Source organism: Tursiops truncatus, chromosome X (genome assembly GCF_011762595.2).
Source record: "Tursiops truncatus isolate mTurTru1 chromosome X, mTurTru1.mat.Y, whole genome shotgun sequence".
Taxonomy (NCBI): domain Eukaryota; kingdom Metazoa; phylum Chordata; class Mammalia; order Artiodactyla; family Delphinidae; genus Tursiops; species Tursiops truncatus.
Genome location: NC_047055.1, coordinates 47,816,230 through 47,839,288, shown reverse-complemented (window position 1 = coordinate 47,839,288; position 23,059 = coordinate 47,816,230). Strand labels below are relative to the sequence as shown.

The 23,059-nt window shown below is 36.3% G+C and overlaps 1 protein-coding gene across 2 annotated transcripts in view; it reads left to right on the top strand.

Annotated features, from left to right (window-relative positions):
* The window catches only part of DIAPH2 (diaphanous related formin 2), an 890,878-nt gene that overhangs the window by 224,629 nt on the left and 643,190 nt on the right, over positions 1–23,059 (top strand). For both annotated transcript variants that reach the window (XR_012329281.1, XM_073799281.1), the window contains exons 7-10: positions 1,630–1,704; positions 1,783–1,852; positions 6,093–6,229; positions 8,880–8,988. Coding sequence is in view for 1 of the 2 variants with exons in the window: in XM_073799281.1 (XP_073655382.1) it covers positions 1,630–1,704; positions 1,783–1,852; positions 6,093–6,229; positions 8,880–8,988 (391 nt within the window). In the remaining variant the exon portion in view is untranslated. The remainder of the gene's footprint in view (positions 1–1,629; positions 1,705–1,782; positions 1,853–6,092; positions 6,230–8,879; positions 8,989–23,059) is intronic.

The window sequence follows — 23,059 nt, the reverse complement described above, 5'->3', positions numbered from 1 at the left end:
ACAATATGATTCTGCTGATTCTCTTAAACACACAAGTCAGTAAATTTAATTAAATTTTAATTAGAAAATATTTAGTGTTGACTATATGTAATCCATTCTGCTAAGCATTATGGGAGACAGAAAGATGAGTGAGATCATATAACAGTCTTCAGAGAATTTATAATCCAGAAAGGTGGGTGAAGACACTTGTGGTATGAATCATAATGTCAAGTAGTAAGAGATGCACAAACACGGGCATTCAAAGAGAAAATAATGCATTTGGATGGAGGACTTACAGGAAGAAAACATTAATGGAGGAATTGACAGTCAAGTTGAGCCTTGATGGGTTGGGAGAGACGGAGTTGGAGTTACCTTCTGGGAAGTGAGGTCAAGCAGGGAAATGCAGGGAAGACTCCAGGAAAGAGAATATGTCTGATTTTTATTGGAACATGTGGTCTAAGGCCTGAGGCTAGAAAGGTAGGTTGAGGCTTGATCAGAATCAGGACTTGAAATGTGTTAAATAGTCCAGAGAAAATTTTTGGACAGAAGACTGTGGTAATCTGGCATTTTATAAAATGAATAAAAGAAAAGAATGATGCCTCAGAGACCCTAGTTGGGAGGCTTCTGCCATATTAAAGGAAAGGTAACTAGGGCTAAATTAGAATGGTAGACAATGAAAGGGAGTCATTCTAGAAGTAGAGTAGTAGTAGAGTAGGGTCATGACAATAAGTCAAATCAAGTTCTCCGTGATCAGTCTTCAAGTCTTTTGTCACACATGGGACTTCATCTCCTGCCATTCTTGCTTCCAAGCCTGCTTGTTCAGCTGTGACCACACAGGTCTCCTCACAGATCCTGGAACATTCCAAGCACACTAGCTACCACCTCAGCACCCTATTTGCTTTTATTCCCTCTATTAGGAAAGTCCTTATTTCCTTCAAGGCTCTGCTCAAATATCACCTTATCAAATAATCTTTCTCTGACTACACATTAAAAAATAACATCCTGGCTCTCCTTATTCCATTTGCCAAGGTTTATTTCTCTTCATAGTACCAAAGCATTGACATTTTATTATATAGTTAGTTATTTATGCTCTGTCTCCCTTTTAGTAGATGGTAAGCTACATGAGGGTAGGGGCTTAGTTTGTTGCCAGTTATATCTCTATCACCTAGAACACGCCTGGTACTTAGTGGGAACTCAATAACTATTTGTTAAATGAATGAACAGAATAAATGCAAAGGTGAAAGAGGTGGCGGATCAAGAAATTATGCCAGTATTTCAAGTCTGAAGGATGCAAGGGATAGTAGTATTATTATCAGAATATGGAAGAGGAGTTGATTTAGGAGAACAGAGACATGGGAGAAGAGAAATTTGGCTTTGTAAATTCAGGCTTAAGTATTCGACACTGGTGAAACAACCAAGGCAGTGCTGTAGAATGGGCAATCTAAAATGTGAAGAGAAGTCTGGGATTGAGGTAAAGATCTCTGAGTCATCCCCATAGAGTCAATACTCAAAGCAATGGGAGTGGAAAAAAGAAGGACACGCGATATAAAGACAGCATTAACAGATCTGAAAATCAAAATTTAATTTGGGATATTTAATGTTTTAATTATATAAACTTATTTATACTATTTTTTCTTGTTTATTTAATAGCTGGGTTAACAACTTTGGCCATGAAGGTCTTGGACTCTTGTTGGATGTGCTGGAAAAGCTTCTGGACAAGAAACAGTAAGAATAAACATGAAAAAAAATCACCATGGGGGACATTTTTAAGCACAGCATAATATGTTTTTTCCTTTTATTCAGGCAAGAAAATATTGACAAGAAGAATCAGTATAAACTTATTCAGTGCCTCAAAGCATTTATGAACAATAAGGTAAGTAGTATTTATTTCTGCCTCTGTCGCAAAAGGTGAGAACTTGCCCGACAGACACCATGAAACAGGCAAAATAGTGGATGCTTACTCAGTTTTCAAAAGGGTCTTTATAATGCAAATCATCATGAGTTTCATTTAAATATTATTTAAAATATACTTTGCTTCACAAAAGATTTATTGGCAGGTTTTTGCAATCATGCAAACATACAAGTCTTGTTCCCAAATCAAATAATACTCTTTAATACTCTTTTTTTTCCATGGTAGTAGGAAAATTTAAATGGGATAGGTTGAATACCATTTCCTTACAGAGAGTTTTTATTCTAATGTAAAGGACAATTCAAAGCTATGATTTGATTTTTTTTTTTTTTTTTTTTTTTGCTGAGAACGTTATAAGGTTAAGATTTTTCTTTCTTTTTATGTTCAATTAATGTCAGTGAGTTAACTGACATACATAAAAGACATTTCTGGCACATACCAGGGTTTTTTTTTTTGTACCTGTGTGATACCAGTTGCATTATGAGGGACTCTAGGAATGCCAGACAAGGGTTTTCCTTCTAAAAGTAGTCTTTGCTCAGGTTATGAAGTTAAAGTCATTTTTTCTATAAACTTGTTTTGTTACTCTCTTATACATGATTTGTGCTATATTCCTATAGGTAAAATACCACTGACTAATTCACTAATTGAATAATTCCCTTTATATGGTATTTTAATAATCTCAAAATATTTATTAAAAATAACTAATTATAACAATAACCCAAAACTTGCCAGAAGTAAAATATAGCTATTAATAGCCAATGCAGTAAGATTATCTACTTAAGTAATCTGCAGTCTTTCTTAAGTGTGTGGGATTATGTATAATTATGTGTATATTATACACACATGTATCAGCAAAGAATTTTTTGGCATGTGGAACAGATGGATGCTTGCCAATTGACGTGAGTCTCCCGTATAGAATATACTATTTGTGCTGTTCTTGGAAGTTTCTTCCAGAAAGATTTCCATCAGTACTAGTACAGAATTTCTGAACTTCTGAGCTCTTAGTCTTTGGTGACAAAGTTATGCAGAATCTGATACCTAACAAGAAAGCAGTTAATGAACATTGCTTCTCCACAGCTCAAGATGGATCTCTTTTTTCAATTGAGGGAAACAAAGAAATAAAGGAAAGACAACACTGTACTAGAAATCAGGAAATATAGTCCATGATTTGCCACTAAGTTGTGTGGCCTTTAGAAAATCATTTGACCTCTCTGCCAATCAGTCCCCTCACCTGTAAAATTAGGACTCTGATCTAAATTCTTACTGACTTGAGTAGTCAACTCTTACAGCTTTCCAGGATATAACTGTAATCAGTATAGTTACTAGAGAAAGTGACATTTCCTGTAGAGCCTTTTCCCACGAGACAGAAATTGATATGTTCATATGTAATTATTTATTACTTAAGAGTTTGGCAGTTTTGAAGAACATGATTTTTTTTTTTATTAGAGTAGAGTTGATTTACAGTGTTGCATTAGTTTTACAGCAAAGTGATTCAGTTATACGTATACATGTATCTATTCTTTTTTAGATTCTTTTCTCATATGGGTTAGTACTACTCTGTATTAACAGTGAAATCTGACAGCATTTCATTGGAACAAAATTGCCATTTCAAGCTAACCTTTAGTTAAACACCACACATTTGAATATTTTCATGGTTCCTAATTTATCTTCGAAAAGAATTCAGTGTAGCATTCCCCATGCTATGCAGTAGGTCCTTGTTGGTTATCTGTCTTATATGTAAAGTAGTCTTCTGTGTGTGTTCATCCCAAGCTTCTGATTTATCCCTCCCCTCCCATGTTTCCCCTTTGGTAACCATAAGTTTGTTTTCCATACCTGTAAGTCTGTTTCTGTTTTGTAAATAAGTTCATTTGTTTCTTTTCTTTAAGTTAGATTCCACATATGAGTGATATATGATATTTGTCTTTGTCTGATGTACTTCACTCAGTATGACAATCTCTAGGTCCATCCGTGTTGCTGCACATGGCATTATTTCATTTTTTTAATGGCTGAGTAATATTCCATTTTATGTATGTACCACATCTTCTTTATCCGTTCCTCTGTCAATGGACATTTAGGTTGCTTCTATGTCTTGGCTATTGTAAATAGTGCTGCAATGAACATTGGGGTGCATGTATCCTTTTGGGTTATGGTTTTCTCTGGATATATGCCTAGGAGTGGGATTGCTGGGGAATGTGGTAGTTCTATTTTTAGTTTTTGTTTTTTTTTTTCTTTTTTGCGGTATGTGGGCCTCTCAGTGTTGTGGCCTCTCCCATTGTGGAGCACAGACTCCAGACACGCAGGCTCACTGGCCATGACTCACGGGCCCAGCTGCTCCGTGGCATGTGGGATCTTCCTGGACCAGGGCACGAACCCGTGTCCCCTGCATAGGCAGGCGGGCTCTCAACCACTGTGCCACAAGGGAAGCCCCTATTTTTAGTTTTTTAAGGAACCTCCATACTGTGCTCCATAGTGGTTGTACCAATTTACATTCCCAATAACATTGTAAAACACGATAGTTTAACTTAGATTATTCTATATTAAGATTAGGCTTTAGTTAGAGCATGTTAATGTCTTGCACATAGGTCCTAGGAACATGAGTAAATGGTAGGTCTTTTAAATTATAGGCGTGTGAAACAATGGGCATAAAGTACACATTCAAAATAAAAAAATATACAGTAATATATCCATTTCATGTTGGAATGAATTGTCATAATCAAAGAATGAAACTTTCATCTGAAATGATTCATACATCAAATTTGCTGGCCCTGAGGAGTTTTGATTACCTACTTCAAAAACTCTTTTTGCTTATACAATGCATGTAATAATAGGATCATAAAAAGCAACCCATTGTCCCTTAACTTCCGTTGCTGTAATATTGCTCTGATGTTTAGATTGATGGTTTTCCATCATTTCTCATATCTTCATTTTTATTTTGAGTATGTCCCTATACATTACAAACTACTTTTAATAATAAAATGGAAATTTGAAAAATTAAATGATTTCACTCTCAGTCTAACTGATTTTTAAGGTTATTTTAAGTTTGGTAATTGCATGGTAAACATCTCTCTCAGTTTTCCACATCACTTGTTTTCCTTACTACTTATTATTTACCAGCTACCTTTATCCTTACATAGTCCTTCTGTTTTTCTTTGCTTCTTTTTAATCTCGTCTCTTCCATTTCCTTTTTTTGTCTTGTCTCTGTAAATTTCCTTATTTGTTATGACCTCGAGTAAAGTCATATTTAAGAGCTTTAGCTATGTTTTTTTTAGTCCTGAATTCTTTTAGAAGATAAATTAGGAACCATGAAAATATTCAAATGTGTGGTGTTTAACTAAAGGATAGCTTGAAATGGCAATTTTGCTCCAATGAAATGTTGTTGGATTTCACTGTTAAACTGTAACAAGGAGCAAACATATTTCATAAGAAATCTGAGAAATAATTTGTGGGACAAAGATCAAAGAAAATATTACCTTCTTCATGTAGTGAAAACCTGAGTTTTGAGCTTTCTTCATTTTTTTACCTAGTCATTCTTATGATGCACATTTGCATGCATATATTCAAGCCTAGAAAATAAATGAAAATGGTGTCTGGCTTCTCTGCCTAGTTGACTGTGACACTTAGTAAAACCCAGGCTCCATTTCTTTCTGTTCATAACTTTTGTAATGCAGCACAACTGCTTGAAAGAGGGAGGCTAAGAGAGAGAAGGTATGGGAAAATCCATACAGAGGTCTACTGCTTCTTTAACTGGCATGTAGTATACAAAAGAGCTTTTCAATGTTTTACCCTTTTTGTTCAACTTAGTTTTCCATGCAAACATATTGGAGAATTTAACCATGAGTTCCAGACATCTCCAGGGAGACCCAGTGACATAAGCAGAACTGCTTTAGAAAATCATATCAGTATGTTCTTTACATATTCTTCTTTGTTGAGAAAATATTGGTGGTTCCCATATTTCTTCCAAATTTTTATGGAAGTTTTAGGCAGGCTAATGGAGATCATATCTGACCAAAGGACAAAACTCCAAGATGCAGTCATTTCAAATAAAAAACAAACAACTGCATTTGAAGAACATTCATCTAATTAAGTAGAACCTCACTGTGGAGGTATTGGTTTTTAGAAAATCATTGTTTAGTTGCTTTTTAAAATTAAAGATGCGTTCCAAAAACATTTTGAATGAAAGTTCATTTTTAAAAATTTTTTTCAGTTTGGATTGAAAAGGATTCTAGGGGATGAAAGAAGCCTTTTACTGTTGGCAAGAGCAGTTGACCCCAAACAACCCAACATGATGACTGAAATAGTAAAAATACTTTCTGCTATTTGTATTGTTGGAGAAGAGAACATGTACGTATTGCTCTATTATTATATTAACTGTATAGAAAATGACACTTGAGAAATTAACAAGTCCTACTTTTGTGCTGTTTCTTTTGATAACTTGCATGAAAATACTATTAAATTTTAGAAAAAATATCGATATTTTTACCTTATCTATTTGGATATTAGCTTTTTTTTTGATTCTTTGAAAAATAAGTTTAAAAAGATAGAATCCTAATGGAGAGTTCTTCAAAGTTGGATAGTCAAAGTTAATGAATAGAATTTTGTCTAGTTGAAGGTAAAGCAATTATTAGAAAAATGGGAAAAGGTCAGTTAGGGAGTAATTTTGGCTAAACACACACACAGGCACACACATATACATACCCTACACAACATACACCCTCACACATGCACATCACAAAATTTGACTTCCTTAACTGAATTAACTAGATGCTTTATTTTGTACTATAATTTTATTTTATTTTTTTTAACATCTTTATTGGAGTATAATTGCTTTACAATGTTCTGTTAGTCTCTGCTGTATAACAAAGTGAATCAGCCATACATATACATATATCCCCATATCTCCTCCCTCTTGTGTCTCCCTCCCACCCTCCTTATCCCACCCCTCTAGGTGGTCACAAAGCACCCAGCTGATCTCCCTGTGCTATGTGGCTGCTTCCCACTAGCTATCTATTTTACATTTGGTAGTATATATTAGTCATGACACTCTCTTACTTCGTCCCAGCTTACCCTTCCCCTCCCCGTGTCCTCAAGTCCATTCTCTATGTCTGCATCTTTATTCCTGTCCTGCCCCTAGGTTCTTCAGAACCAATTTTTTTTTTTTTTTAGATTCCATATGTATGTGTTATCATACAGTATTTGTTTTTCTCTTTCTGACTTACTTCACTCTGTATGACAGACTCTAGGTCCATCCACCTCAGTACAAATAACTCATTTTCGTTTCTTTTTATGGCTGAGTAATATCCCATTGTATATATGTGCCACATCTTCTTTATCCATTCATCTGTCGATGGACACTTAGGTTGCTTCCATGTCCTGGCAATTGTAAATAGAGCTGCAATGATCATTGTGGTACATGACTCTTTTTGAATTATGGTTTTCTCAGGGTATATGCCCAGTAGTGGGATTGCTGGTTTATATGGTAGTTCTATTTTTAGTTTTTTAAGGAATCCCCATACTCTTCTCCATACTGGCTGTATCAATTGACATTCCCACCAACAGTGCACGAGGGTTCCCTTTTCTCCACACCATCTCCAGTGTTTATTGTTTGTAGATTTCTTGATGATGGCCATTCTGACTGGTGTGAGGTGATACCTCACTGTAGTTTTGATTTGCATTTCTCTAATGATTAGTGATGTTGAGCATCCTTTCTGCCTATGGTAAGTGAAAAGATGAAGCAATATTAATGGAATTAAATTAACTGGTTGGAAAGAACAAAAGGCTGTTGGTAACTACTCAGAGTGCACATAAGTGCCAATTTTAGCAAGTTGTTGCTGACTATGCATAGATCATTTCTTCTTATGGAAATAATATTAAGTTAGAAGCAAAATTAAGGATTTGATATCCAGTTGGTAAGAAACCATTGAGATAAAGAATGTAATACCTGCTACGGACATGAACTAAAATATTTCTTCTGAACACTCTATGTGGCAGTAATCATCTCAGTTTGAATTATAATGGGGCAGGCAAAGATTTAGGATTCTTCTAATATGTTGACTTTCTCATACCTCTTGGAATAAAATGAGATGTTGCTTAGTGCTGGTTCATCCTTCGAAACCAGAAGACAAACACTGAATAAAAATATTATCACACAACATTAAGTCTTATCTCAGTGAGAACAAACTGAGCATGAAATAACTTATGCAGATAGGCTTCCTTCCTTAGGTTTTATAGAAAAATCAGTTTATACACAAGTAAGAAATATTTTTCTAGTCTGTTAGGTTTTCAGTACTTAATTCATATAATGTACCCTACCCTGGTATATTTTATGAGTTAATTATAATTTCAAATATAGTTTGATAATAGTAGTATACTACATAGAGGTTAATTTGATTCAGACACTGTACAGAGATAGTTTCCAATATTTTTGTTCAGGTGAATAAGTTTCTTGTGCTTGGTAATTATAGATGCTTCTCTAATTTACTGGGCTTTCTCTTTTAGGTTTTTTTCCTTGTTCCATTTTCAAAGAATCCTGGGTTTTTTTTTTTTTAAGTTCTTTAAAAAATATTTACGCTTTTCAGCACTTTATTATAAAATTACAGTCCGTTTACACTTGAATAAACTTTGAACAATTGTAAATGCCATATCACGTTTAAGTGACATTAATATCTATGTTAACACATGAACTATCAAAACCTGAAACTTAAAATTTTAATGTTTATCAATTAAGTATTTTTTTTTAAATGTCACCCAGAAAAATTATTTTCCTCAAGACTTTCAAATTGAATTTTCATTTTGGTTCCCTAAAGTTATTTAACTCTATCAACATTTGACTTGTAGAAATATGTGGACAAGAACACAATTCTTAAATTGTAGTGGTCTATGTGAAAACATCAAGCACCAGAAAGAAAACAGGGAAGACTGTATAAGGGATAACCCATATTCATATAGTATGTGTAAGATGTATTTCTCATTTCTATTTTTTTTTTTTCTATAGTCTAGATAAACTTTTAGGAGCTATAACTACAGCAGCAGAACGAAATAACAGAGAACGATTTTCACCAATTGTGGAAGGATTAGAAAACCATGAAGCTTTGCAATTACAGGTGAGTTAGTTTCCGGGGTTGTATTTAGAGTACTGGTTTTGTATGACACCAACTCCATTTTAGCTAGCATTTAAATAGAAGCGAACATAAAAATGAAATTCTTCCTGTTGCTTGGTCATTCATAGAAGCTATGGTTTTGTCTGTGAAAATTACAATTTGTTTAAAATTAGGAAAAGTACTTTGGATTATTATAAATATGATGATCATAAATATTTGGATAGAAATTTAGTAATTATTGTAATAAGCCATGGAAATTAAAGCCTTAGCATTAATCAGGGCAAGAGGGCAAACAGTTCAGCCACTGCCGTTATCCTGAGGGTTAATGAAGTCTGTGTGGGCTCGTTGTAGAAATTTAAGAAAACTAAACACATCTCTTTTTTTGTGCCATTCACACAGCATTCAGAAGTTTCACTGCCCAGAATAGGGAGGATTGAATTGCAACTCTTAGGTCATGGTCTGTCTCATAGTCCTGTGTAGACCCAGCCTATATGTCTTCTTTAGAAAATGACAAAATTTGCTATCTTTTCTTAGATGGTTTCAGGAAATGAGCCATTTTATGAAAGATAACATTGTTCTTTAGTGATGAGAACTCTTATTTATTGACTGTACTTATCGTGTGAGATTCTGGACTAAACATTTGAATTTACATATACTATCTAGTTTAATTCTCACAATTCGGCTATGTAGGTACTATTATTATCTCCATTTTGCTTATGAGACAAATAGGCTGAGATTAAATAACTTGTCTAAGGTGCCACAGCTTGTAAGTGGGACAGTCAAATTCGATGCCAGGTTTGTTAGTCTGTGGTGCCCATCTCTTTCTTTTAGACAGTGTTTAGCATTTAATGTACCATGGGAAACACTTTCTGAAATATTTTTTAAACCCTTGTAGTGTCATTCAACAAAGAGAACATGGGTCCACGTTTATTTTATGAAATTATTTAGTAGAGAGTGTTTAAATATTAAAATTTCTTATCTGATATAAAAACAAAGAGTTTCTTTTCCCCTTTTTAATTTTATTGTTAAGTGTAGTTACCTGTTTTCACCAGAGATTCAAACTACAGCAGATAGATAATTTGGCTTGTCCAAAGAAAATACTGTAGTGTTACAAAACTATAATCCCTTTCCAAATACTTGAAGAAATTTGTTAATTGTTACTTCTACTCCAGCTATGATGAACATTTCAGATAGACTTTTATGGTGTGCCTTTTATGGCCAGTGTATTACATTTTTTAATGCTTGGGGGTTTCAGTGTTTTCAGTGTTCAATGCTTTCAGTGTTTCCTTTTTTAAATATACTTCTTATTATACAATTTATTTCAATAAAATTTAACATCTCTACTGAAAGGTTTGGAAACTGTCTTTTTTAAGATGACTTCTTGAACTCTTTGTTCTTGTTCCTGTGCTTGGGCTTACCTAACTAAATCTCATTGACTTTCAGTTGTATGTAGGAGTTTGTACTTGTCTTGCAAAGTTTGCTTAGGAGGAATTAAGTGTTTTATCTATATTCAAAGTTTTCATTCCTCACTCAGATCACTCACTCACTCAAAATCACACAGCTGTTGAGAGGTAGAGCTATGATTTGAAGCCAGGTCTATGTGATGCCAACATGTGTATACTGTATTGTCTGACCTTTAAATGACACCCCTGCCACAGAATAGTTCAGCCCACACAATGAGGTGGGAATGACATTTGCTAGCCTTCACGAAGCTGGACTGAATGGGATGATAAAAGTGTCAAGTTTTTAACAAGTAACATGGAAGGATCATAGACGTCTTGCTAGGTATTCAAGAAATTGTTGAATACTGATTATAGATGCAAACATATGCAAATCACAATTTGAAATTTCCTATTTTAATGAGGTACGAAAGTTAGTGATTTGTTATATACAGAGCCTGGTACTCTCAGAAGAATTGTGAAGTGGGTTTGTTTATTTGGATTATTTCACGTGGATGAAAAAAAATATCTAAAAGTTCAAAACTATATTCAGAATACAGAATGAAAAACAAAAGTTTAAAATCTGTTGTTTAAAGAATGAAATGAGTGCCGTATTTTAACAGAATTACTTTTCTATTTCTGTAGTATCCTGAGACTTCTCAAAATGTTATTACAGTCTCAGGAAGTAATTCTGTTAAAATACAGGACTAATTATATTTTTAAATAATAACTACATACCCCCCCACCCCCCTGCTTTTTGGATTCCAAAAGAGGTTATTAAGTTCTCACAGAAGTTTTCTAGCTCATATATTTTGTACCTGTGATAGGAGTTTTATTATCTTCAGTAGTTCAAGAAGTAGACAATAAATCATATATCTTCATATGTTCTCTGTTCATTGACTTTCCTTCAGCTGAGTAGCCTTCTCAAGTCTCCCCCATACTACAGTGCCTTCTTTTGATCCTAGTTATCCTTCAAAGTAGCTTCTCATCTTTCTTTTTCATTTTATAGTCTAAGTCTCTAAAAGAATCATCCATACTTGTTTTCTCTGTTTCCTAAATTACCTTTCACAACGCAACTTTTTCACAGTTCTTCAAAAGGTTGACAATGATCTTTGAATTTCAAAGTCCAGTGGCTTCTTTCCAATCCTGATTGCTTGGCTCTATTGGTCACTCCCTCCTTGAAAATTTTCCTGCCTTTGGCTTTCTAGGCACCATCCTCTCCTTGCTTACTGAATACCTCTAACTGTTCTTTCTCTATCTTCTTCGTGCGTTTCTTCTTACTTCTTGGGTATTTTATTCTTTATGTTCTTTTCTTGGTCCCATTCTGTCATCATTTTTGTTTATACATACATATGGACACACATATACACACGTATATAAGCTCATATACATATACATCTATATGTATTGATACACACATATGTGAATGCTCTCAATTGCTTCTCTAGCTTTAACGTCCAACTATGTTCTAGTGATTCCCCAGCTTTTAAGTCTGGCTTATATCGGTATTCAATCCTACCTGTCCAAATAGCTAACTGGATGTTTTAGAAGCGTCATAAAAATTCAAAATTAAAAATAGCATTTATAAGCCATGTGCCAATGTTCTAAATACTTTAATATGTTACCTCATTTTAAACCTCACAGCAATTCTCTGAGAGAGATAGTAGTAGTATCCCCGTTTTATAGATGAGTAAGCTGAGGCTCATAGAGGTTAGATAACTTTTCTAGGGTCACATAGTAAATAGGAAGTAAAGCTCACTTTAGACCCTAGAGTATGTCTTCAGAGTACTTGCTCTTAACCACTATATGGTACCTCCTCTTAGTAAAATGAGCTCATTTTCTCTTTCCCTTAGCATGATTACCCCCCTAAAAGAAGTCTACTCTTCTTCCTGCCTTTCTCATTTTAGATAATAGAGAGGTATCATTTTCTTCCTGATCTTTGATTTTCCTCAAGACTTCATTCTTCTTTGTTCCCTGCATCCAATTAATCATCAAGTCTTACAAAAGACTATGAATCTATCCCAGTCTGTCTGTCTCCACTGTCTTTATCTTCTCCCAGCAATATAATTCCAACCATTTCCTAATTAGTACCCCAAACTGATACATTCTTCCCCAAAACAGACAAATGTTTTGTAATACTGTTGGTTATCCTTTAAAAATAAATCTGATTCTAACATAGTAGCATTCCTAGAAACCTATCTATGCTCATGACCCATTGCTTGATAAAAGTGAAAAGCCTAAGCATGATGAATGACCTTTCTCAATGTGGTCCCAATCTAACATTCTGGCCTTACAGCCTGTCACACTCCCAAATGTACCATATGTTTTAGCCGTATTAAACCTGGTGTTTCCCAAATATGCTGTAGCCTTTTAAATGCCCTCAAACATTTTATCATGCAGAACACTTTGCTTGGAATAGCAATGCTTCCCCAGCTACGTCCCTTTCCTCTTGGTAAGGTTTAATGAGGACACAAAGGAAGGCAAATTTAGGTATGTCCTGCATAAGTCAAGGAAGGCTTCAGTGATGAGGTGATGCTTTAACTGGGTCTTGAAGGATCAATAGAAATTTTCCAGAAAATTATCTTTACTGATAGAAAACCAGTACTCTGGTAGGGTGGAAGGCAAGAGAACGGCTTCCAGTAGGTAAAAATAGAGGCCAGAGGGCTTCCCTGGTGGCACAGTGGTTGAGAGTCCACCTGCCGATGCAGGGGACAGGGGTCGTGCCCCGGTTTGGGAGGATCCCACATGCCGCGGAGCGGCTGGGCCCGTGAGCCATGGCCACTGGGCCTGCGCGTCCGGAGCCTGTGCTCTGCAACGGGAGAGGCCACAACAGTGAGAGGCCCACGTACCACACGCACACACAAAAAATAGAGACCAGAGTAGTCTGCCAGCCCCTTCACAAAAGACAGAGTGAGGTAATACCAACATGTAGTTGAAACTGATTTCTACGTAGCCCATCAGGAAAAGCTAGGGTACACTGAGCATTAATAATAGTTGTTTTTTTTCCCCTTTAACTTTTATTATTTAAAAAAAAAAATTTAATTGAAGTATGGTTGATTTACAGTGTTGTGTTAGTTTCAGGTGTACAGCAAAGTGATTCAGCTATACGTATACATATATATGTATGACTGTATACCTATGAATGTGTGTATATATATATTTTACATTCTCTTCCATTATAGGTTATTACAAGATATTGAATATAGTTCCCTGTGCTATAACAGTAGGTCTTTGTTGGTGATCTATTTTATGTATAGTAGTATGTATATGTTAATCCCAAACTCCTAATTTGTCCCTCCCAATAATAGTTGTTTATGGAAGGAGAAGGTCATAGAGTTAACCTCCAATGACGTATTATAAAAACCAGCCCCAGTCTTCACAGGCTGCTATTAGTCTGAAAGTTGCAATGTCTTAAAGTATTTCAGGAGCTGTGTGCAGAAGTGTTTTTATTTTAGCATGATTTAATACATCTAAAAAATGTTGTCTAACATGCTGAAAATAATTTAAAAAATTGTGCATGTTATAATTAGATATGGTACACAAAAACATAGAAGTAAATATACAGTTGGTTCACTTATCCAGACCTCACCTATTTGAGAGATTTATCATTTTGGAATATAACTCAGAACCAAAAAAAAAGAAAAAAAGAAAATAATCCGAGTAGCCTACAAAATGTCACCAAATCCATCAAGTAAGCCTCATGATGACAAAGACCTTTTGGCCTTTAATCAGAGCCTATTAACTCTTTCTTCCTATGTTATCTTAATGGCCCGATTTTCTGTTTTCCATCCATAGCAGACTAGAAACACGAGTTGGGAGGTTGGAAGACAATTTATTCCAGACTTGTGCACTGAGATGATGAAGAAGCAACAACTGACACAATGAAAGCAAGGGAGAAGGAGATAGAAACATAATAAAAGAGTGGAACTGGAATTCAAAAATTATAACATTTGGTTTCATTTGGCGTCAGAGCAAATAGCCCTGTATCTCTCAATAGCTCCTGAGGGCATGTATGTGTTCCATCATCTCTCACTAACTCACATATTTAATCATGCCCCTGAGTCAGCAAAAAAATAAAATAACAAATTATACCTAGGATATTTTAAGAATGTGGGAATTCAGGAATTCTCTTCAGAAAGAGTTCCATGCAAAAACAGATGTTCTTGCTTAAATAGACAAACCCTCAGGCATATGGACTGATTCTCTGTAGCGCGATTCTTTCCACAGTGGTTCTCAAGTGTTGAGATTTTACTCTAAGCATACTTATAAATTAGCTATTAGTGCACTCGTACCATCACATATGAGAAAGTAGCTTTGGATAAATCATTTATTATTTGTCAGTAGAGGTACATTTATAATAAAACAAGGCACTGCAGCTATGGATAAGGAGGAAATTTGTGGAAAAGTAAATGAGTGTGTTAAATATTGTGTTGAAGGAATGTCTGATACTACTTAGGAAGCTAAATAACTATTTATTGACAATTTTATACTACTACCATTTAAAAACTAGAATTAGTACAATGGGGGGTTGTATAGAAATATTTACAATATGTAGTCATGTTTCAAGTACAAAAATAACTTCGGAGTTAAAGAAGGATGTCTTTTATTTAAAACCTGTTTCAAAGTTGAATAATTGCCAAATCGATCATTTTTGGTAACGGGGAATCACTAGTGACCTTTGTAATATAAAAAGCAACAGACACTTTGGAAGTCATCATATTGGTTTCCACAGCACCATTCAATGCTATTGGTCACTCTTGAACAAAGCTCTCTCTTCCCTCAACTTCTATGATACTAAGCTCTCCTCATTTTTATTTTACCTCTTTGTTACACTTAAAATCTCCTGTCTCTATGCTTGGCCTTAAAATATACTTATTCCTAGAGGTTGATCCATAGTCCTTTGATCCTTTGCTCTGGTCCTTTGCTCATTCTGTACATTGTCCTTGGCAGCATTATCCATCCTTATGACTTCCACCAGCACTTCTATGTGATGAATCTCTCTGAACTCTTCTATTCCAAATACATCCTGACTCACAGATTCCATATATTCAGCTGCCTTCTGACTGGATTTCAAATTCAGTATTGTCCTTAACTGTACTTTTCTTCCTTATCTTCATCCTCTCCTTCCGACTCCAATCCACTCTCCAACCTTAACCTGCCTTTCTCTCTTTTTTTAACATCTTTATTAGAGTATAATTGCTTTACAATGGTGTGTTACTTTCTGCTTTATAACAAAGTGAATCAGCTATACATATACATATATACCCATATCTCCTTCCTCTTGTGTCTCCCTCCCACCCTCCCTATCCCACTGCTCTAGGTGGTCACAAAGCACCCAGCTGACCTCCCTGTGCTAAGTGGCTGCTTCCCACTAGCTAGCTATTTTATATTTGGTAGTGTATATATGTCCATGCCAACTCTATCACTTCCTCCCAGCTTACACTTCCCCCTCCCTGTGTCCTCAAGTCCATTCTCTACAGCTGTGTCTTTATTCCTGTCCCGCCCCTAGGTTCTTCAGAGCCATTTTTTTCAAAGAGATATTCTTTCGTTGTTAGTGTATAGTAATCCAACAGGTTTCTGTGCATTAATTTTGTATCCTGCTACTTTACCAAATTCATTGATTAGCTCTAGTAGTTTTCTGGTGACATCTTTAGGATTCTCTATGTATAGTATCATATACAAACAGTGAAAGTTTTACTTCTTCTTTTCCAATTTATATTCCTTTTATTTCTTTTTCTTCCTTGATTGCTGTGGCTAAAACTTCCAAAACTATGTTCAATAATAGTGGTGAGAGTAGATAACCCTGTCTTGTTCCTGATCTTAGTGGAAATGGTTTCAGTTTTTCACCATTGAGAATGATGTTGGCTGTGGGTTTGTCATATATGGCCTTTATTATGTTGAGGTAAGTTCCCTCTATGCCTACTTTCTGGAGGGTTTTTATCATAAATGGGTGTTGAATTTTGTTGAAAGCTTTTTCTGCATCTATTGAGATGATCATACAGGTTTTCTCCTTTAATTTGTTAATATTATGTATCATATTGATTTACTTGCATATATTGAAGAATCCTCACATTCCTGGGATAAACCCCACTTGATCATGGTGTGTGATCCTTTTAATGTGCTGTTGGATTCTGTTTGCTAGTATTTTGTTGAGGATTATTGCATCTATGTTCATCACTGATATTGGCCTATAGTTCTCTTTCTTTGTGACATCGTTGTCTGGTTTTGGTATCAGGGTGATGGTGGCCTCGTAGAATGAGTTAGGGAGTGTCCCTCCCTCTGCTATATATTTTGGAAGAGTTTGAGAAGGATAGGTGTTAGCTCTTCTGTAAATGTTTGATAGAATTCACCTGTGAAGCCATCTGGTCCTGGGCTTCTGTTTGTGGGAAGATTTTTAATCAGAGTTTCAATTTCAGTGCTTGTGATTGGCCTCTTTATAATATCTATTTCTTCCTGGTTCAGTCTCAGAAGGTTGTGCTTTTCTAAGAATTTGTCCATTTCTTCCAGGTTGTCCATTTTATTGGCATAGGGTTGTTTGTAGTAATCTCTCATGATTCTTTGTATTTCTGCAATGTCAGTTGTTACTTCTCCTTTTTCATTTCTAGTTCTGTTGATTTGAGTCTTCTCCCTTTTTTTCTTGATGAGTCTGGCTAATGTTTTATCAATTTTGTTTATCTTCTCAAAGAACCAGCTTTTAGTTATATTCATCTTTGCTATTGTTTCCTTCATTTCTTTTTCATTTATTTCTGATCTGATTTTTATGATTTCTTTCCGTCTGCTAACTTTGGGGTTTTTTTTTTTTGTTCTTCTTTCTCTAATTTCTTTTTGTGTAAAGTTAGGTTGTTTACTTGAGATGTTTCTTTTTACTTGAGGTAGGACTGTATTGCTATAAATTTCCCTCTTAGAACTTCTTTTGCTGCATCCCATAGGTTTTGGGTCTTTGTGTTTTCATTGTCATTTGTTTCTAGGTATTTTTTGATTTCCTCTTAGATTTCTTCAGTGACCTCTTGGTTATTTAGTAACATATTGTTTAGCCTCCAAGTGTTTGTATTTTTTTACAGTTTTTTTCTTGTAATTGATATCTAGTCTCATAGCCTTGTGGTCAGAAATGATACTTGATACGATTTCAATTTTCTTAAATTTACCAAGGCTTCATTTGTGACCCAAGATATGATCTATCCTGGAGAATGTTCCATGAGCACTTGAGAAGAAAGTGTATTCTGTTTTTGGTTGGAATGTCCTATAAATATCAATTAAGTCCATCTTGTTTAATGTGTCATTTAAAGCTTTTGTTTCCTTATTTATTTTCATTTTGGATGATCTGTCCATCAGTGAAAGTGGGGTGTTAAAGTCCCCTACTATGATTATGTTACTGTCAATTTCCCCTTTTATGACTGTTAGCATTTGCCTTATGTATTGAGGTGCTCCTATGTTGGGTGTATGAATATTTACAATTGTTATATCTTCTTCTTGGATTGATCCCTAGATCATTATGTAGTGTTCTTCTTTGTCTCTTGTAATAGTCTTTAAAGTCTCTTTTGTCTGATATGAGAATTGCTACTCCAGTTTTCTTTTGATTTCCATTTGCATGGAATATCTTTTTCCATCCCCTCACTTTCAGTCTGTATGTGTCCCTAGGTCTGAAGTGGGTCTCCTGTAGGCAGCATATATATGGGTCTTATTTTTGTATCCATTCAGCCAGTCTGTGTCTTTTGGTTGGAGCATTTAATCCATTTACATTTAAGGTAGTTATCAATATGTATGTTCGTATTACCATTTTCTTAACTGTTTTGGGTTTGTTATTGTAGGTCTTTTCCTTCATTTGTGTTTCATGCCTAGAGAAGTTGGATTTGTTGTAAAGCTGGTTTGGTGGTGCTGAATTCTCTTAGCTTTTGCTTGTCTGTCAAGGTTTTACTTTCTCCATTGAATGTGAATGATATCCTTGCTGTGTAGAGTAATCTTGGTTGTAGGTTTTTCCTTTTCATCACTTTAAATATGTCCTGCCACTCCCTTCTGGCTTGCAGAGTTTCTGCTGAAAGTTCAGCTCTTAACCTTATGGGGATTCCCTTGTATGTTATTTGTTGATTTTCCCTTGCTGCTTTTAATATTTTTTCTTGGTATTTAATTTTTGTTATTTTGATTAATACGTGTTGGCATGTTTCTCCTTGTATTTATCCTGTATGGGACTCTCTGTGCTTACTGGACTTGATTATTTCCTTTCCCATACTGGGAAGTTTTCTACTATAATCTGTTCAAATATTTTCTCAGTCCCTTTCTTTTTCTTTTCTTCTCCTGGGACCCCTATAATTTGAATGTTGGTGTGTTTAGTGTTGTCCCAGAGGTCTCTGAGACTGTCCTCTATTCTTTTCATTCTTTTTTCTTTATTCTGCTCTGCAGTAGTTATTTCCACTATTTTATCTTCCAGGTCACTTATCCGTTCTTCTACCTCAGTTATTCTGCTATTGATTCCTTCTAGATAATTTTTAATTTTATTTATTTTGTTGTTCATCATTGTTTGTTTGCTCTTCAGTTCTTCTAGGTCCTTTTTAAATGTTTCTTGTATTTTCTCATTTCTATTTCCATGATTTTGGATCATCTTTACTATCATTACTCTGAATTACTTTTCAGGTGGATTGCCTATGTCCTCTTCATTTGTTTGGTCTGGTGGGTTTTTACCTTGCTCCTTCATCTGCTGTGTGTTTCTATGTCTTCTCATTTTGCTTAACTTACTGTGTTTGGTGTCTCCTTTTCACAGGCTGCAGGTTCATATTTCCCATTGTTTTTGGTATTTGCCCCCAGTGGGTAATGTTGGTTCAGTGCATTGTGTAGGCTTCCTCGTGGAGGGGACTGATGCCTGTGTTCTGGTGGATGAGGCTGGATCTTGTCTTTCTGCTGGGTAGGACTGTGTCCAGTGGTGTGTTTTGGGGTGTCTGTGACCTTATAATGATTTTAGGCAGCCACTCTGCTAATGGATGCGGTTGTGTTCCTGTCTTGCTAGTTGTTTGGCATAGGATGTCCAGAAATGTAGCTTGCTGGTCATCAAGTGGAGCTGGGTCTTAGTGTTGAGACGGAGATCTCTGGGAGGGCTTTCACCATTTGATATTAGGTGGAGCCAGGAGGTCTCTGGTGGACCAGTGTCTGTACTTGGCTCTCCCACCTCAGAGGCACAGGCCTGATACCTGGCCAGGGCACGAAGACCCTGTCAGCCACACGGCTCAGAAGAAAAGGGACAAAAGAAGCATGAAATAAATAAAATAAACTTAAAAATAAAAAAGCATTATTAAAAATATAAAAATTAAAAAGGAAAAAAAGAAGGAAAGAAGAGAGCAAGCAAACTAACAAACAAATCCACCAATGATATTAAGCACCAAAAATTATACACACACAAAAAAAAAAACCCAACAGACAGAACCCTAGCACAAATGGTAAAAGCAGAGCTTTACAGACAAAATTACAGAAAGAAGTATACACATACACAGTCACAAAAAGAGAAAAAGGAAAAAAAAATCTATATATAAAAAAAAGAAATAGGAAGAGAGTAGCAAAATCAATAAACAAATCTACCAATAATAATTAACTGTATATACTAAACTAAGATAAACATAAAGCCAGGAATAAATCAGATGCAGGAAGCAAGCCCCAAGTCTATAGTTGCTCCCAAAGTCCACTGCCTCAATTTTGGGATGATTCATCGTCTATTCATGTATTCCAGAGATGATGGGTATATGAAGTTGATTGTGGGGATTTAACTCGCTGCTCCTGAACCTGCATGGAGAGATTTCCCTTTCTCTTCTTTGTTAGCACAGCTCCTGGGGTTCAGCTTTGGATTTGGCCCCGCCTCTGTGTGTAGGTCGCCTGAGGCCATCTGTTCCCCACCCAGACAGGACGGGGTTAAAGTAGCAGCCGATTAGGGGGCTCTGGCTCACTCAGGCCGGTGGGAGGGAGGGGTACAGAATGCGGGGCAAGCCTGTGGCGGCAGAGGCCTCCGTGACATTGCACCAGCGTGAGGCGTGCCATGTGTTCTCCCGGGGAAGTTGTTCCTGGATCACGGGACCCTGGCAGTGGCGGGCTGCAACAGGCTCCCAGGAGGGGAGGTGTAGATAGTGACCTGTGCTTGCACACAGGTTTCTTGGTGGCTACAGCAGCAGCCTTAGCACTTCATGTCCGTCTGTGGGGTCTGTGCTGATAGCTGCGGCTCACACCCATCTCTGGAGGTCGTTTAGGCGCTGCTCTGAATCACCTCTCCTTGTTCACCCGGAAACAATGGTCTCTTGCCTCTTCAGCAGGTCCGGACTTTTTCCCGGACTCCCTCCCAGCTAGCTGTGGCGCACTAGCCCCCTTCAGGCTGTGTTCACGCAGCCAACCCCAGTCCTCTCTCTGAAATCTAAGCTCCGAAGCCCGAGCCTTAGCTCCCAGCCCCCGCCCGCCCCGTGGGGTGAGCAGACAAGCCTCGGGCTGGTGAGTGCTGGTCGGCACTGATCCTCTGTGCAGGAATCTCTCCACTTTGCCCTCCACACCCCTGTTGCTGTGCTCTCCTCCGCGGCTCCGAAGCTTCCCCCTCCGCCACCCACAGTCTCCCCCCACGAAGGGGCTTCCTAGTGTATGGAAACTTTTCCTCCTTCACAGCTCCCTCCCAGTGGTGCAGGGCCCATCCCTATTCTTTTGTCTCTGTTTGTTCTTTTTTCTTTTGCCCTACCCAGGTATGTGGGAAGTTTCTTGCCTTTTAGTAGGTCTGAGGTCTTCTGCCAGCATTCAGTAGGTGTTCTGTAGGAGATGTTCCACATGTAGATGTATTTCTGATGTATTTGTGGGGAGGAAGGTGATCTCCACGTCTTACTCCTCCACCATCTTGGAGGTCTTCCAGGCCTGCCTTTCTTGTTTGCCCATTCCTGGTTAACCTTAGCATTGTCCACCAAGTAGCATAAACGAGAAACATAAGTCATTTTCGAATATACTCTTTCTCCATCCACCATTCCCTCAGTCACCAAATCCTACCAATTATACTGCCTTAGTGCTGTACTTTCCTTCCTTAGTATAATAGTATCTACCTCCCGCCCCTGCTACTTCTTTGTTTCAGGGCGTTGTCACATCTCAATGTTTTGTAATTTCCCTGGACTCTTAAATATCTTCTGCCCTTCATTCCAGCCCCTTTTAAATCATTTTCTACAAAGTTATACTTCTGAAATGTCATTCTTGTTATATCGCTGCTTAAAATCCTGTTACATCTTCCCATAGCCACTAGGAGTAAAGTCTAATGCTAGTCCACACAAAATATCAATACTTCATCATCTAACTGTGGCTTTGTCTCTAACCTCATATTCCGTCACTCTTCTACATATAGTTTTTGATCCAGTCATACTGTACCCAGTTCCCTGAACATTTTATGCTATTTCATCTCTCTGCCTCCATACCTTTGTACTTGGCAATGCCATGCCTAGAATCCTCCATTTTATGACTTATTAACTTTTTCTGTATGTTTGTATCTTTCTTCGTTGGTACGTATTTTGACTCAAACCATCTTTTTTCCTAACTCCTGCTGGGTTGGGATAAAGCAAGACCTTGTTAGTGTCAAGAAAGTACTTAGTAAGGTCAATGTGTGACAGTGTCAATAACATTTTAAAAGCACAATTTGTCACAGCTAATGGCAATATGGATAATGTGTCTGAGAATGTCCTAGAGTTGGCAGTTATTGTACTATATAGCTCTGTGAATTGTGATCAAACAGATAGATGTTTGTATAGTTTTCAAAGCTGATGAGTTACAGTAAATAAAAGGTTCTAGCATTTTCCCAGGAATTTTGTGAAGATATTTTATGTTTAAATATTTTCCCCTCTATCACTTAAGAAACTGAATGCAATTTCTTTTTGTAGTAGTATATCTTGTCAATAAAATTTGAAACATTTAATGACTATTCACCCATTGTATTTTAAACATTTTATTGGCAACAGTTAGGGGTTACAAAGAAAACCCTAAGCAAATACAGAGCCATATCTTGAGGAAGCTTGAAATTTATTTTGTGATATTTCACTCTCTATACCACACCCCACACCCCAGGATGAAGACAATAGAACCCTGTGACTAAAGAATGTAGGTGATTATTATACAAAGAATGTATCCTATTATGGTAAAAGAAGGATTATAATGTTATAGAAAAATTGATAGTAATTCAGTTTAGTATAGTTATGCATGGCAGAAATTATTGGATGCTTTCTTATATGTGCAAAGTTGGTGGTTTTTATCTACATGTTTATGCATTTGTTAAATGGGTTATATAGATATCATGTAAAAATCTCCATATAATATAGGGAGATCATTTAATAACATTGCAAATACAGAAACTTTTTTTACTGGTTAAAAATCATAATCATAGTTCTAGCCTAGTATGTTTATCAGTAATGGGGAAAATTCAGACTTCCTATTATTTTTGAATTTTAGTTCTCATGGAAGCTAAATTTAAATCAAATAAATACGGCAGATCATTTTGAACCTTAGATACATTATAAAGAAACTAAGCAACAGATGAAATCTGGCTAGTGGACTCTGTGATTTCTATTTAAAGGTACTTGTTTTCTTTCCAGTACAGGGAAAAATGCTATTCAGCAATGCCTGATTTGTGCATTATAGTGTGGTAGAAA